The sequence below is a fragment of the Petaurus breviceps genome, unplaced genomic scaffold (assembly GCF_028583685.1).
Source record: "Petaurus breviceps papuanus isolate PSGF00001 unplaced genomic scaffold, PetGlider_PUasm1.0 186, whole genome shotgun sequence".
Lineage (NCBI taxonomy): Eukaryota > Metazoa > Chordata > Mammalia > Diprotodontia > Petauridae > Petaurus > Petaurus breviceps.
In genome coordinates, this window is record NW_027185798.1 from 22270958 (window position 1) to 22286992 (window position 16035).

Genomic DNA, 16035 nt, shown 5'->3' on the forward strand with positions numbered 1-16035 from the left:
ACAAAGAATAAAGTTTATTAAATTCTTTCCATAAATTGTCTTCCATGCCTCTAGGATGAAGTTCTAAATCCGCAGTCTGGCATTTAAAGCCCTCTGCAATCTGGCTTCCACATTCCTTTGTACTAGAGGGTGGAAGAATCAGAATTGGTGAAAGACAGAAAGAAGACTAGCTCAGGAAGATCAAGGGCAGAGTTTCCAGAGGGATGGGGCCATCATCAGTGTTAGGGAGATCAAGAAGATGAGATCTGAGAAAAAACAAATTTGGTTACTTAGGAAGTCACCTGTGGCCTTTGAGAGGTAGAATGGTAGCAGATCGCAGGGAGCTAAATAATGCTGTAAAACAATAAAAAGAGGCATCTTGAAAGAGGTGGCCCTTGGCCAGGGTGGGGGAAATAGCTAGTGCATCCCACTGCAATTCTTGTCAGTAAAATATCTGATGTGCCTGCTTAGGGCCTGGCCCTGCTAAACCCTAGGGATTCAAATATGAAAATGGGGAGACAGAAACTGAAGAGGGAGAGGGAAGTGGAGAGAAAATACCTAGTCCAGGGGCTTGGCACAGGCTTACTCCAAGTCCAATACAAGCAAACTTTTAATAAACTTTATTTTTCTTTGGCTGAGAGAAGACTTGAGTTGAATTCATTTGGCAGGACCCGACGTGTTGGTATTTTGGGGTCCCCCAAGCAACCCTAACCTTCTTTATGGGTAACCTTTTCAGTCTGGAGTTCATGGCTTTAGATGTTGATGACCAGGAGGTTGTAGGCTGATGGGCTTGTAAGGGAGTGAGGAGATTATCCCAGGAATGGGCTTCTGGGGAGGCCCAAAAGAGAAAGAAGTCCCAGACAAACACAGGCTGGTGAGGCCTGAGGAGCAGGAGTGCTCAGTGCAAAGACCCCAGAGTGGTAGATGGACTTGTATATGGAAGAATGGCAGAGATCAGTTTGCCCAGAATGGAGTGAGTGCTAAGGAGCCAGATTATGAAGGACTCCTAATATCCAGGCCAGGTTTAGGAGGCTACGATTTCGGAATGGTTCAGATGAGAGGTGGGAGGGCCTGGACCAGGCCTGGAGGAGCTGCCAGATGTGCCAGAGGAGCTTACAGTGATAAGTTGCTTCACTGTAAAAGGAGGCCATTGGGCTAGCTGCCTCCAAGCTCTCTCCCCAATCTTCCCTATTCTCCCCATTCACACATTCCCATTAATTAAGCTGCCCCACGAGTGATATCTTTACTCATGTGGCCTAGAATGCCTTCTCTCAATGCCCCCATCCTTCCATTCAGTTCACAGCCCAGAAACCCTGTTCTACAGAGAACCTATACTGACTTCCTACCTCCAACTTAAAAATATGCTTTTTAAATGTCTCTATACTATTTTGTGTAAACTTTGTATCCCTCTGTGTGCCCTTGCAGTAGAATGGAAGCTCCCTGAGGGCAGGGTGGTGGTACCTGGCCCCTGAGGTGCACCTAATAAGTGCTTATTGTATTGAGGGAATGTGAGGCCGGCTTTGGCAGCAGCACTCTCAGTTCTGCTTGGTAGGAGGTCAGGAGGCCCATTCAGGAGGCCAGGCCTCTGCTGCCACTGTGGCGTGGCCAGTCCTTCCCATTCAGTGCCTACGCTGTGCTGGGCACTGAACAACTTGTCCCCGGGCTTTGGGCCTGGTGGAACTAAATGGGTCTCTTTCTCTTTCACCCACCCCTGCCAGGAGGAGGTGGGGGAGGGATGCTCCTGTCTGGTGCGGTGTGGAATGGGGGAAGGGCAGACGAGCCTAGGGAATAGGGAGGCTGATGGTACCCAGGGCCATCTAGCAGCAACAGCCTATCCTGCCCTCCTGAAGAAGGGGGAAGCAGCTTCAGTTCTGCCCCCCCCCCCCCCCCCGCGCTGGTCCGAGCAGGAGGCGGGCAGGGGGCGGAGCCGGCTCCTCCCCCACTGAAGTCACGTAGCTCTGCGGCAGCTGCAGCCTCTTTTACCGGGAGCCCCTGGCCGATCCTCTCCAGACTCCCGGACCCTGCGCAGGACGCACTTGGCTGGGGTAAGGATCGCGCCTGGGCGCTGCGCTGCTGCGGCTCTGCCTCGTCGCCCGCGGCCGCCCTGCAGGCCAGGCTCGGCCCGGCTCTGCGCAGCACGGCACGGCGCCCCAGCCTCTCCAGCCTCCTTCCTTCCCAGCCCCTTCGGCCTCCAGCCACGCGGCTTCTGTCCGCTCTGTCCCTCCCTCCCCAGCCACTCACTGGCTCAGGCTCTCCCCTCCCTGTCGGCATCCTTCCTTTTTAGGCTTCCCACCTGCGGCCCGCAGCGCCTTCTAGACGGCGGGATTCTGCTTCCCTGGGCTCGTTCCTCCTCTTCCTCCCCCTCCGCTGCTTCTGGCTAGCCCTGTTCTTCCCCCTCCCTCCCTGCCCAGTTTGGGCTCACTCGTGCTTGTCTTTCCGCGGCCTCTCTTCCTCTCATCGACATCCCCAGCCTTCCTTTTCAGCCCCTTCCCCACCACCTTAACCTCCCCTATGCGTCTTTCCCACCTTCGTGCCTCGGGTTTAATCTCCTTTAAGCCACTTTCTCCCTGACCCCTCCCCATCTCTTGTATAACCAACCGCCGCCCACTCCTTTTTCCCTCCCTGCCCGAGACATACATCCTGGGGGCTTAATGGTCCTCCTCTAACCCTTCACCTCTCCCCTCCCCCATCTGTCTGTGTCTTTGTTTACTTGAGCCCGCTCCATCTGAGGAGGTTTAGAGAGGGCTAGGAAAGGGAAGAAATGCCCCAGAATAGCACACTCCATCTCCTAACCATCTCCTCGAACCCCGTTACCTCCATCCCCTTCAGAGAAAAGGCTGGGCGGTTCTTCTTCCCCAGAGCAGATGGGAACCCCAAGATCTGTTCTAATAGACATTTGGCGCAGCAGTCTCATTTGCTGTAAGCAAGGGAGGCAGCAGCTAGTGCTCAGAGATGCCACTGGCCCCAACCTACCCCTTCAAGGAAAAAGGGAGGGGTGGGGCTGCGGACATTGGATTTTTCTCACTTTATCCTGTTCTGACAGCCTGACATGGTACATCTTTTCATAGCATCGTAGATAATGGAGGTAAAAGGGATCATGAGGATCATTTAATCCAAACTATTTTACAGATGAGAAAATTGAGGCCCAAACTTCTGGTTGGAATAACATTGCCTCTCCCTATTCCCCCACAAGCCCTGAGCTACCCAGAAAGCAGTTTTGTAAGATGGTGTGCTTTCCCACGGCTACCCATCCCCCTCCCTTTAGGGCTATCCAGAGTGCTGGGAAGGGTGCCCACTGGGGACAGAGGGAGATGGATGTGGGATGAGGCCCCCTAGGCTGTGTACTGCCAAAGAACGATACATTGCTGTGGTACCTAGGACCCAGGCCAAGGAGGGCCACTGACTCCCACATACTTGCCAACCCTTCTAGTGAGAGAAGCCATTTAATTTCACCTAACAAGAGGAGAGAAGACCGCCGCCATGCCCCACGTATACCCAGCCCTGTCGGCTGAGCAAAAGAAGGAACTGTCGGACATTGCCCTTCGCATTGTTGCTCCGGGCAAGGGCATCTTGGCAGCTGATGAGTCAGTAGGTAGGTGGGAGCCCATGTTCATGGTGGGAGGGGAAAGGGCACAGTGGTGGTGCAAGGATCACAGAATGGAGGGGCAATAGGGTCAATGTTTACCACCTCCTTGCTCACCCACAGGCAGTATGGCCAAGCGACTAAGCCAGATTGGTGTGGAAAATACAGAGGAGAACCGCAGGCAGTATCGTCAGGTCCTGTTCAGTGCTGATGGAAGGATCAAGAAATGCATTGGGGGTGTCATCTTCTTCCATGAGACCCTCTACCAGAAGGGCGATGATGGGGTGCCCTTTGTCCGCACCATCCAGGACAAGGGCATTGTTGTGGGTATTAAGGTATGAGTGCTGGGTCCTGAGATAGGGTAGGACCATTCTGGGTGGGTATATTCTCCCAGGGCCACAGGGGGGCCCTCTGTTCCTGTCTTTGATCTCACCCATGTTTTCTCCTCTATGACCTACAGGTTGATAAAGGTGTGGTGGCTTTGGCTGGAACTGATGGTGAAACCACCACACAAGGTAGGAGGAACTGTTAGCAATGTGGGTGCCTGAGGGGTAGGGAGGGTCAGGGCTGCAGGGGTGGGTGGCAGGTGGGCATTGGAATGAACATGTGTGGGCAGGTGGAAAAGGGTTGGTGTAGTATTGGGCAAGGGGGTCGAGGTGCTAGCAAATACTAACACTGTGGCCCCAGGGCTAGATGGGCTCTCTGAACGCTGCGCCCAGTACAAGAAGGATGGCGCCGACTTTGCCAAATGGCGCTGTGTGCTGAAGATCAGTGATCATACGCCCTCTCCCCTGGCAATCCTGGAGAATGCCAACGTGCTTGCCCGCTACGCCAGCATCTGCCAGCAGGTTGTGTATATGTCTGTGTAGGGGTCATTCTAGGTACCTTGGTTCCTGGGCTGAGAGGAAGAGCCTTCCATCTGAGGGGATCTGTGATCATGGACAGGTTGGGGGGATGGAGGACTTTATGGGCCACCTAGGCTGTTTTAGGGACACTCTTTGCTCTAGCCTGAGCTGCTTTCCTCCTCCTGACCTTCAGAATGGCATTGTGCCCATTGTGGAGCCCGAGATCCTGCCGGATGGAGACCATGATCTTAAACGATGCCAGTATGTCACTGAGAAGGTAAGCTCAGCCTGGGTGCCAGCACTCTCCCCCCCCTCCAGGGCACTCCCATCTCCATCTGTGCCCACCTGCTCTCTAGGCAGGCTCTGGCCAGCTGTCTGAATCCACAAGTGGACTCTCACTAGCTTGGGCCAGGGTGGAGTATTCCCCAAAATCAAACTTGAGCCAGGCCATGAGCAAGCTTAGAGAGTGCCACAACAAACATTTATTGAACACCTACTGTGTGAAGAGCTTTGTGACAGAACATTTAGAAGCCTACAGTCTTGGAAGGGAGGGGATAAGGCACAGATACAACTGTATTAATCTAGTTTTATGTGAGAATTGTAGCAGAAAGGGTCATGTGAGGGCGGAGAGGCAAGGCATTACCTCCTAGGGGGATCAGGGAGATACCTCATGGAGGGGAGAGTATTTGAAGGATGAGTAAGACATAGGAAATGTCATGAGCTAGGGCTCAGAGGCATCCAGAGTATAACAGATGCTTAGGAGACTGCCGGCCCTTGGGATGTCATGATTCCATTTAGTCCCCTTGGAAGAAAAATATACCCCAGATGTGAGTCTGGAGGTCTGGAGAAGATCTGGAAGCCCGGGGACTACCCTCCCTCTCCTGTCTCTCCCAGGTCCTGGCTGCTGTCTACAAGGCCCTGAGTGACCATCATGTGTACCTTGAAGGGACACTGCTCAAGCCCAATATGGTGACCCCTGGTCATGCCTGCCCCTTCAAGTACACCCCTGAGGAGATTGCCATGGCAACTGTATCTGCCCTACGTCGAACTGTGCCTCCTGCTGTCCCAGGTATCCCTGGTCCTAACCATACTGCCCTGAGCTGGAGGAAGTGACTTCCCAAAGTCAGTCAGGCCTGTCCTAGGATCCATGGGGCAGAATATCCTGAGGTTCATCTCTTGACCCTCTAGATTATTACTAGATTATGCCTGGGCCCCATACCTTGTTACCCTCTGAAGGAGTCTCTGATTTGGGGAGGGGGGAATGAGAAGTAATATAGCAAAGTTAATAATAGAGAGCCAGTCTTGGGGTCAAGAAGGCATTGGTTCAAATCTTCCCTCTGAGATACATTGGCTTTGTGGCCAGTTGTTTTTGGCTAGCTTTGGGCAGTAATTTAATCTCCCACTATCCCCAGACAAGCTCTCTTTAGCCTACAAATTATAGGACATTACTAGTCTGAATCCATAAAGGAAGCTCCCTACACGAATAGAGAAAAGAGGAGGACCATCCAGTATCTTTTCCTTCCTCCATCCCCTTGACCCCCTCCCTTCTAGGTGTGACATTCCTGTCTGGAGGTCAGAGTGAGGAGGAGGCCTCCATCAACCTCAACGCCATTAACCGCTGTCCTCTCCCCCGGCCTTGGGCATTGACTTTCTCCTATGGGCGTGCCCTGCAAGCCTCTGCTCTCAGCGCCTGGCGTGGGCAGAGAGACAATGAGAGTGCTGCCACTGAAGAGTTCATCAAACGGGCAGAGGTGAGGCTGCTGGAAAGGAGTAGGCATGTAGGTGGTAACCTCAACTTTGATGGCAGAGCTGTTGTGTGGGTCTTCATCCAGAAGGTGCCTTGCTCTGCGACTCTGGGCACTGGGTGGTATGAATTTACCAGTGGGGGCTGTTTTTTCTGATTTCTCTTTCCTTCCCATTGGTATTGCAGGTGAATGGTCTTGCTGCCCAGGGCAAGTATGAAGGAGGTGGAGAAGATGCAGGGGCAGCTGGGCAATCTCTCTACATTGCTAATCATGCCTACTGAGGCTGTGAACCCTGGCCACTCCTATTCCCAGCCCATGCCACCCATACTAAGCTTTACCTGTAGCCACTGCCATGAACCAAATAGCTATGCAGAGCAGAGAGAATAACACTCTGTCCACCCTCTGCTCAAGCACCCCCAGCATTGCTCTCCTGTATTATGCCTTGGGGAGGGAGGAAATGGAGAGCCCCTGGGGGCTGGACAGGAGGATTTGGGTGAGGGGCTGCTGGATCTGAGCAGGATATCTGGGTTCCCACTCCCCCACACTGTCTTTGTGTGATATCCCCCTAGTTGCTACATCCGTGATTCACTAGCTTCTTCCTGGATTCTCATCCCCTCCCAGGGTTATGGGCTTGGGCCCCAGTTCATGCCACACCTTCCACGTGGCTGTGTTGTGTAGTGCCTCAAATAAATGTTAGTGAAGTCCGGAGAAGTCTCTGTCTGTCTGTGGGTCTCCTCTATCCTGCCCTTACCCACCTTCTCTTCCCTCTTCCCTCTCTGCCTGTAGCAACATAGGCTAGTGGGGAATGTCTGAATTTGGGGTCAGAACATTGGATTCAGATCCTGACTCACTTAATACTTGTTGGTTCTTTGGTTTGGTTGGTTTCACCTAACCTCTCTGGGTCTCAGTTTCCTGATCCCTTAAAATGATGACTTTAGACTAAATTATGTTTAAAGTCCTTCCCAGCTTTAAGTCTATGAAGTTGGGCTCACTTCTAGTATTTCAATCCATGGGATCCTCCTACCCTTTATTTCCCTAACTCCTTTGAAGTGTGCTCTCCAAACATCTAGGGTATATGTTAGACTATGGTAAGAGCAATATCAACTCCATTTAGTCTAGGGTAGTTGCCCCTGAAAAGACGATTAACTGTCTTTGAGGCAGAATTGGTCCATGGAATTAATTGAGCATTGATGTAGTTTCTGGCTGGATGTGCCACCAGGACAGATGATGAAGAGAGGTCTTACGTGTCCATCTAAGTGTTTCATCCTTGCTGAATGTCTTTCCATGTTCTTGCCAAGTTCAAACTTCTGCATATGTCTCATTTGGGGACAATCTCCAGCCAGAACCACCAGACTGGTTGGAATTGGGCCTCATCCAGAACATAGACTCTGTATGGTTTCCTTCTCCTGTCTCCGTCTTGAAATGGAGTGGGCACTTTCACCCAAGGTTCCCATCATTTCAAACATAACCAGTCCCTCTTTGATCAAGAGACTGAGGAACCCATTGGGCTTCTTAGACCATGGAGATCATAGGTTAGAGTGGGAAGGGACCTTAAGTGTCATCTAGTTCAACCCTCTCATTTTATGAATGAAGATACTAAGGCCGGGGAGGACCAAATGACTCCTCCAAGGAAGGAAACAGATGGGTCAGGCACTGTGCTAATCACTTTAGAAATACCACTCTTCACAACAACCTTGGGAGGTAGGTGCTGATATTATCACCATTTTAGTGAGGAAACTGAGGCAGACAGGTTAGCTAGTAAGGGTCTGAGGCAGGATTTGAATCCTCTTCCTGCTTCCAGACCCAGTGCTCTGTCCACTGTGACACAGGCACCTTATACAGGTAGTAAGTGTCAGAACGAAGATTTGGACCCAGGCTCACTGACTCCAAATACAGTACTTTTTTTTTCTGTAGAAGTCATAAAACAATATGGTGAGAAGGAAAGAGGAGAGTTTTCTAAAGAGCCTGATGTGGATGCATAGAAAGTTCACTAGTGAACTTGATTTTTTTTTTTTAATATATAGATTAAATAACAAAGTGACTGAGTATGGCATGGCCCTGTGGGAGTAGTGTCAAACAGAAGAGGATGGAACGAAGTTAAGAAAGACATAGCCACACAGGACAGTTGGGATACAAATGTTAACATGTCTGTCTTTTAGAGAATCGTGGTTTCATATACAATCCCCTTTCTGTTCCTTGTATATGACAATGACAATGTTTCCTAATTAACAATAAAAGAAATAGTGCCAGTAAGGCTGGTGAGGAAAGCTATTGCTAACAAAAGGTGGTTTTCTAAATTTTTTCCCCTACATTTTGGTTCTATTGAGGAAAAGATCAGGCTCAAAATATGAGTAGAACCATAGCTCAGAAATGGAAATGGTAGAAAAATGCTAACTTGAAGACCCAACTGTCTACTTGAGTTTGCTTCTTTTTCTCTTAAATTATTTTAGCCATTCTGAAAAACAATTTGGATTATGCTTAAAAAGTGACTAAAACTTCTATACCCTTTGACCCAGAGAGCCCATTACTAAGCATATACCCCATACCCCAAGGAGGGAGAAGAAAGGTCTTACTATACCAGAGTATTTTATCCAATCATTTTGTGGCTAAAATAGTTTGAGGACAGCTAGGTGGTACAGTGGATAGAGCCCACTTGGCTTGGAATCAGGAAGATTCATCTTCCTGAGTTCAAATCTGGCCTCAGACACTTATTAGCTATGTGACCCTGGGCAATTCACTTAAGCCTGTCTGCCTCAGTTTCCTCATTTGTCAAATGAGCTGAAGAAGAAAATGGTAAACCACTCTAGTATCTTTGCCAAGAAAAGCTCAAATGGGGTCAAACTCCTGAACAACAATGAAAATTCACAGTCCCACCAACTGTATTATTGTACCTGTCTTCCTGTGGCCCCTTAAACAGTGACTATTTCAGTTTTTCGTTATTTTTGCTCATTTTTAGGGATTCAGGGGAAACTTCAAGAACTGTTGCAATTTGCCTTTCTCTTATTGTTGATGATCTGCATAATCTTGCATTTGTTAGCAGTATATAATTCTTTTAAGGATTGTTTTCTTATCCTTTGTCACTAGAAATATTTAATGCAAAGATTCTCCTTTTCAACTACCATTGAATTTTCCTTCTTATCTAAGCTAAGTTGCTTTGTTTATGCCAAATTTTCCAAATGCATGTGCTAACGCCATTCATTTTATCTTCTATGAATGCCTCTGTCCTTGCTGGATTAAGTGTTCTGCTGGCAAGAGCTATGAAAGGTCCCTCCTCTCAATCATTCGCATTGTTTTTCATGGTGTGCATCTTCACTAGCTGTGCCCTCTTCTGGAATGTTCTCCCTCCTCTTTTCCACCTCCTGGCTTCCCTCAGAATTCAGGTCAAACCCTACCTTAGGCTAGAGACCTTTCTTGGTCTCTCCCAGTGAGTCCCTTCCCTCTGGCATTAGCCCTCCTCCCCCTTTTTTTTTTTTCACACTATATGTATTTTGTATGTACATAGTTGTTTATGTTGTTGTCTCCACCGTTAGAAATTGAGCTCTTTGGAGGCAGAAACTTTCTTTTGCCTTTCTTTGCATCTGCAGCACTTAGCCCTGTGTCCGACATATAATGAAAACTTAATAAATAACTGCCTGTTACCTGCGTTCAGATCACACCTCCATGTATCGATAAGTGTTATATAGCATAAGATGGTCTAAATCTGCTTTTTTTTGGCCAAACTACTTCCCAAATAATTTATGTTTTCAGGTTTACTAAGCATGGGGTCACTGTGTTATTGTTATTTTTGATTCTTGTTCTTCCCCTGATCTGCATTTCTTCTTTTTTTGGTCGATACCAAAAATAGTTTTTTGTGGATGTCTCTAAATAGTAATTTATTTTTTCCAATTACATGTAAAGATAATTTTCAACATTCATTTTACATAAGATTTTGAGCTCCAAGTTTTTTCCCCCTCCCCTCTTCCCAAGAGAGCAAGCTATCTGATATAGAACACTACATAGTTTTGAGGATTGTTGCTTTATAATGGAATTTGATGCCAGGAAATACTATTCTCTCTTCATTCCTACTTTTTGCCCCCCACCCCAATTTTCCTTCAGGGTTAAGAAGACAGGCACATTGGGGCACTTTCGATGGAGCTATGAATTGGTCTCAGCCATCATGAAGCATAATTTAGAAATACATCTCGGGGCGGCCAGGTAGCACAGCGAGTAAGAGCACCGGCTCCAGTGTCAGACTGACCTGGAGATCGAATCCCAGGCTCAGACACTTAGCACCCACCCAGAAACACCTGGCCGTGTAACCTTGAGCAAGTTACTTAACCCCAATTGCTTAGGGGCAGCCAGGTGGCTCAGCGAGTAAGAGCACCGGCTCCAGTGTTGGGACGACCTGGAGATCGAATCCTGGGCTCAGACACTCAGCACCACACCCAGAAATAATAACTGTCCGTGTAACCTTGAGCAAGTTACTTAACCCCGATTGCTTTAAAAAAAAAAAAAAAAAGAACTACGTCTCAAAAGTCATTCGGAAATGTCTATATCCTTTGACACACCACATCTTTTGACCCAATGACACCACTGCTAGGGCTATATCCCAAAGAGAACAAAGGAGGAAGAAAAAGACCCATTTGTAGAAGTACTTTTTGCAAAGAATGGAGAACAGGAAGAGTATCTATCCATTGGGGAATGGATAAATATGTTACAAGACAAAAATGTAGTGGAATATTATTTCTCTGTAAGAAGTGATGGGATGGCTTCAGAGGAACCTGGGAAGTCTTCCATGAACTGACTTCACCTGGCTGCCACTACTCTGAAGAATTTGTTATGCTTGACTACAAATTTATGGGGGTGACTAGCTTGGTGGCTTAGTGGATAAAGTGCTAGGCCTGGAGTCGGGAAAACCTGAGTTCAACTTAGGACAATTACTAATTGTGTGACCCTGGGGAAGTCACTTCACCCTGTCTGCCTCAGTTTCCTCAACTGTAAAATGAGTTGGAAAAGGATATGGCAAACCACTCCAGGATCAAGAAAACCCCAGATAGGGTCATGAAGAATCAGACATGATTGAATAACAACAATGTATTTGTTGTAAGAATTTTGTTATTTCTTTTTCAGTTAGGGGAAAAGGGGGTGGGAGAGAAAAGAGGTTCTTATAATAAAAAAAACTTGATTTAATTTTAAAAGTAAATTAAAAAATTTAAAAATAAAAGGCAAACTATATTAGATTCATAATTTTACATCTTTTCTGTTCTACTTTGAATATGGAAATTTTTGTTATTGAATTGAGGAAAAAAACAACAAAAGATATAAAATTCTTTAAGGTTCTAGACCTATTTCTCTAAATAAATTATTCATACTTTGGCTAGCTCTATAAAGTAGGTAGCTATGTGGAGTAGTGAAAAGATCAGGAAGACCTAATGTCAAATCCAGCCTCAAAGACCATTAGCTACATGACCTTGTGCAAGTCACTTTATCTCTGTCTGCCTGACTTTTCAACTGCAAAACGGGGAAAATCATATAGCATCTACCCCCACGGTTGCTGTGGGGATCAAATCATCCTGGTACATAGTAGATGGTTAGTAAATGTTTCTGCTCCCCCCACTCCTTGATTATTTGATTGATATTAGCACTAAATTTATAAGTTAATTTGGGTAGCATTGGCATTTTAATTCTATTGGCATGGCCCAACTATGAGCAATAAATATACCTCAAACTAAATCATTATTTCTTTAAAGAATGCTTTGTAATTATTGTTATATACAGTCTTGAGAGTGTCTTGTTAGACCTGGTAGACTGACTCCCAGGTATTTTTGTGCATTTTGCAGTTATTTTACATGTAATTTTCTTTTCTATTATGTCCTCCTGGATTTTCTTATTTAAAAGATATTATTAAAGGAATGATTACCTTCACAATACATTTTGAATCCAACCCCTCCTTTGTGCTCATAGCACAACCACCCTACTTTAGGCCACCTTTGTCTCTCACCTGGATTATTTCAATAGCTTCATAGCTGGTCTCTCTGCATCCAATCTCTCCTTTTTCCAGTCTATTCATCCTATAGCTATTAAATCAGCAAGTGTGAAGAATGGCTCTGAACAGGTCTGTTCAAGAAACTCTTGATTACTTCAATGATGATGATAAATAACTTATATTTTTATAATGTTTTAGGTTTGAAAACCATTTCCCACATATTATCTCATTTGATTTTCATAGCAACCTGGTGGGTATTGTCATCCCCCTTACACAGGCGAGGAAACTGAGGCTAACAGTTTAAGTGATTTGACCAGGGTCTTACTCTTTAGGCATAATTCAACCCCAGGTCTTTCTGAATTCAAGTCCAGCACAATAACCATTACAATACACACTTCAGTTTGACATTTAAAGCCTTTTACAATCTAGTAGAGGCTTATTTTCCAGGTTGCTACATAGTACTTCCCTTCACACAATCTATAATCTAGTTATGCTGGCTTTCTTGCTGTCTCCTGTACATCACATCCATCTGGAACCTCCAGGTTTCAGCAGAAACTGCTCTCCATGCTTAGAATGCCAGCCTTCCTCTCCTCTGCCTTTGGGAGACCCTTTGTTCCCTTTAAGGCCAAACCACCTTCATGAGCCTTCTCTTGGTTCCTCTAGTTGTTTGGTAGCCACGCCCCCTCATCCCATATATTTATTTTGTATCTTTCTTATGTTTAACCTTCTTACATGTATCTCTCTAATGTGTATACATATTGTTTCTTTGGAATCATATGAGTTTAGTGCAGAAACTGTTTCCATTCATTATTTGTATTCCCAGTGTCTAGTAACCAACTCAATTTCAGTAGGTGTTTAATAAATGCTTGTTAATTGGGAATTATGTGAGAATTATTTTTCAAGTATGGATTGGACTTGATGTTTACTAAAGTCCCTTGCTAGTCTTAAATTCTGAGATCTCATGGTAAGGAACGAGAGGAAAAAAGTCAGAAGTTACTGAATTTAACTCCCTTATTTTGCAGATGAGGAAAGAGACACAGAGAGGCCAAGACATTTGCCTAGAGTCACACACTTAGTAAAATGGCTGAGGCAGGATTTGAACACAGATCTTCTTGGCTCCAACTCTTAATCTCCTTTCCCTGACATGGTAAGCAATTTGATACAGGTTATACCATGTGCAGTCATGCAAAACACATTTCTATATTAGTCATGTTGTGAGAAAAAAAAAACAGATCAAAAGAACATAAACACACAAAAGAAAGTGAAAAATACTATGCTTCCTTCTGCATCCAGAATCCATCAATTCTTTCTCTGGAAGTGAATTGAATTTTTCGTCATGAATCTTTTGGAATTGTCTGGGATCATTATATTACTGAGAAAAGCTAACTCATTTACAGTTGATCATTGTACAATGTTGCTGTTACTGTGTACGATGTTCTCCTGTTCTGTGACCTTCACTTTGCATTAGTTAATGAAATTCTTTCCAGGTTTTTCTGAAAGCATCCTGCTAATCATTTCTTATAGCACAGTAATATTTCATCACAATCACTTGCCACAACTTGTTCAGCCATTCCCCAACTTGCGAGTATCCCCTCAATTTCCAACTCTTTGACATCAAAAAAAGAGCTACTATAAATATTTTTTGTATATATAGGTCCTGTCCTCCCCTCCTTTTTTTTTTTTTTTTATCTCTGTGATACAGACCTAGTAATGAGTGTATTGTTAGGTCAAATGATGTACCCAATCTTATAGGCCTTTGTGCATAATTCCAAATTTGTCTACAGAATGGTTGGATTAGTTCACAACTCCACCAACAGTGAATTAGTGTATCAATTTTCCCATATCCCCTTCAATATTTATCATTTTCTTCTTTTCACCATATTAGCCAATCTGATGAGGTGGTAGTTCAGAGCTGAATAACAGATATTTATGTAGCACTTTGGGATTTGCAAAGTACTTTACAATTATCACATTTGGCTCACACAATTCTGTTGGGTATTATTATTTTCATTTTACAGATAAGGCAACTGAGGCAGAAAGAGGTTAAGTGACTTGCACAGGGTCACAGTTTCTGAGGCAGGATTGAAACTCAGACCTTTCTTAACTCTCTGTAATGGGAATGTAAATTTAAAGATCTTCCCTGCCCCTAGGCTAAAGTGCACCTGGAGCCTGGGATGGGAGGCTTGTTTTTCAGTAGATACTTTTTGATTGGCCAGTAGGTCAATAAGGTTGTTACATTCTCTGAGCCAGGAGAAGGCTATATAAGCCCTGATGTGAGGCTTTGTTTTGGGGGCTCACTTTGAGAAGTGTTCTGTGATTTGATATGGATTCTGGGAAGCCGTTGTCCAGAGCCCCCCGGCTTTGAAAAACCCAGATGTTGAAACCCAGATGTTGATTTGGTATGGATGTAATAGTTGGACAGTTTGGAAACTGTCTACTTGATCTGTTTCTCTGTCTTGATAATTCTGTCTGTATATTCTGAAGTTCGGGGTGCTGACCTTTTTCCCCTGAACGAGGTAAACGATACATATTTGACTGATTAAAGTAAGCTTGTTAACCCATTTTGAGTTGCTTTCCTTTATCAAAGCATATCTAAGAACCTGTGTTGGCAGACACCTTGGGGACGCTGGGGTGCTTGCTGATACACTCTCTAAGACAATTGTGGGAGCCATCTCTAGTCATCCTGATCTACCTCTTGCCACTGGACCCAGTTGGCTCTGGAGGAGAAAGTGAGACTGGTGACTTCCCACAGCCCTCCCTCACTTAAATCCAATTCATTTGTAAGTCATGGCCTCATCTTCCTGATGTCCTCTTAAAGAATGAAGGACAAACAAGGCAATTACTGAGTCCAATAGGACACAGTACGAGGGGGCTACAAAGGAAACTAATGCCATAAATTTTTGTAGGTGGGGTGGGTTAGCAATGTGGAGGGTTAAGACGTGATCCCATTTGTGTATGGAATTCCTGGTGAATCAACACTCTCCATCTGTTCGGATCACTGCAACTTACTGGCTGAGAAAGTTGTCGGCCATTGAAAAGTTAACTTTCCCAGGTTCTTGAGTCATTTGTTAAAGGCTGGACTTGAACCTGGTTCTTTTTAACTTTGAGGCAGGTTTGGTTATCCATTTTCTTTGGCCCCACTAACAATTAGGCGTATTGTCCAGGGGGAAGACAATACACCTAGCAGCAGTCTCCTATAGGGAGGTGATAACGTTGGTCATATATGAGTTATAGTGTCTGGAGTTAGGACAGCATTGATAAGTTGGCCAGAAGGCAATCAGGACGGTGAAGACCATGCCATATGAGGATTAGTTGAAGGGACTTGAGAGTATTTTATCCTGGAGAAGAGAAGACTCAGGGACTAATATCTGTCTTCAAGTACTTGAAGGGAGAAGGTGCTTCTTGGCCCTTGAAAGGCAGAACTGAGAAGCCACCATTATGTCCTGGAAAGGGTACTGGACTTTTAATGCAGTCACATCCCGCCACAGACACATCCTAAATGGCTCATTTAACTCCTCTGGGCCTCAGTTTCCTCATCTGTAAAATGGGTGCGCTGGACAGGCTCATTAGGAGTTCCTGAATCAGCTCTAACATGCTAAGGACTGGAAGCAGAGGATGGAGAATACAGAAGAGGTAAGTAAACTGAAGCTCGGTGTCAGGGCGCACGTCCTCGCAATGAGCGCGAACACTGCCTGGGCTGCCCCTTAGACTGTAAGCGCCCTGAGGGCAGGCTCTCGTTCGGCCTTTCTTTGGCTCTCCAAGACTGATTAGTAAGCGCTTATTCAGATGTGGGCAGCATCAGACCCCCTTCTGCACCACCATTCCCGGATGACGTCTGCAAGGTCTGCGCCACCGCCCCGAGCCTCCTTCTCGTCCTCCCGTGCGTCTCCCGCCCAGGTCTGGACCAGGCGCCGCTGG

General features: G+C 46.0%; 1 protein-coding gene across 1 annotated transcript; it reads left to right on the forward strand.

Annotated features, from left to right (window-relative positions):
- The first annotated feature begins 1877 nt into the window (after window positions 1-1877).
- On the forward strand, window positions 1878-6863 carry ALDOC (aldolase, fructose-bisphosphate C). Its single transcript, XM_069089807.1, has 9 exons — window positions 1878-2024; window positions 3410-3571; window positions 3686-3897; window positions 4023-4077; window positions 4250-4410; window positions 4601-4684; window positions 5302-5476; window positions 5959-6158; window positions 6338-6863. The coding sequence occupies exons 2-9, from the start codon at window positions 3460-3462 to the stop codon at window positions 6431-6433; spliced, it is 1095 nt and encodes a 364-aa protein (XP_068945908.1). The 5' UTR covers window positions 1878-2024; window positions 3410-3459; the 3' UTR covers window positions 6434-6863.
- Window positions 6864-16035: the final 9172 nt, after the last annotated feature.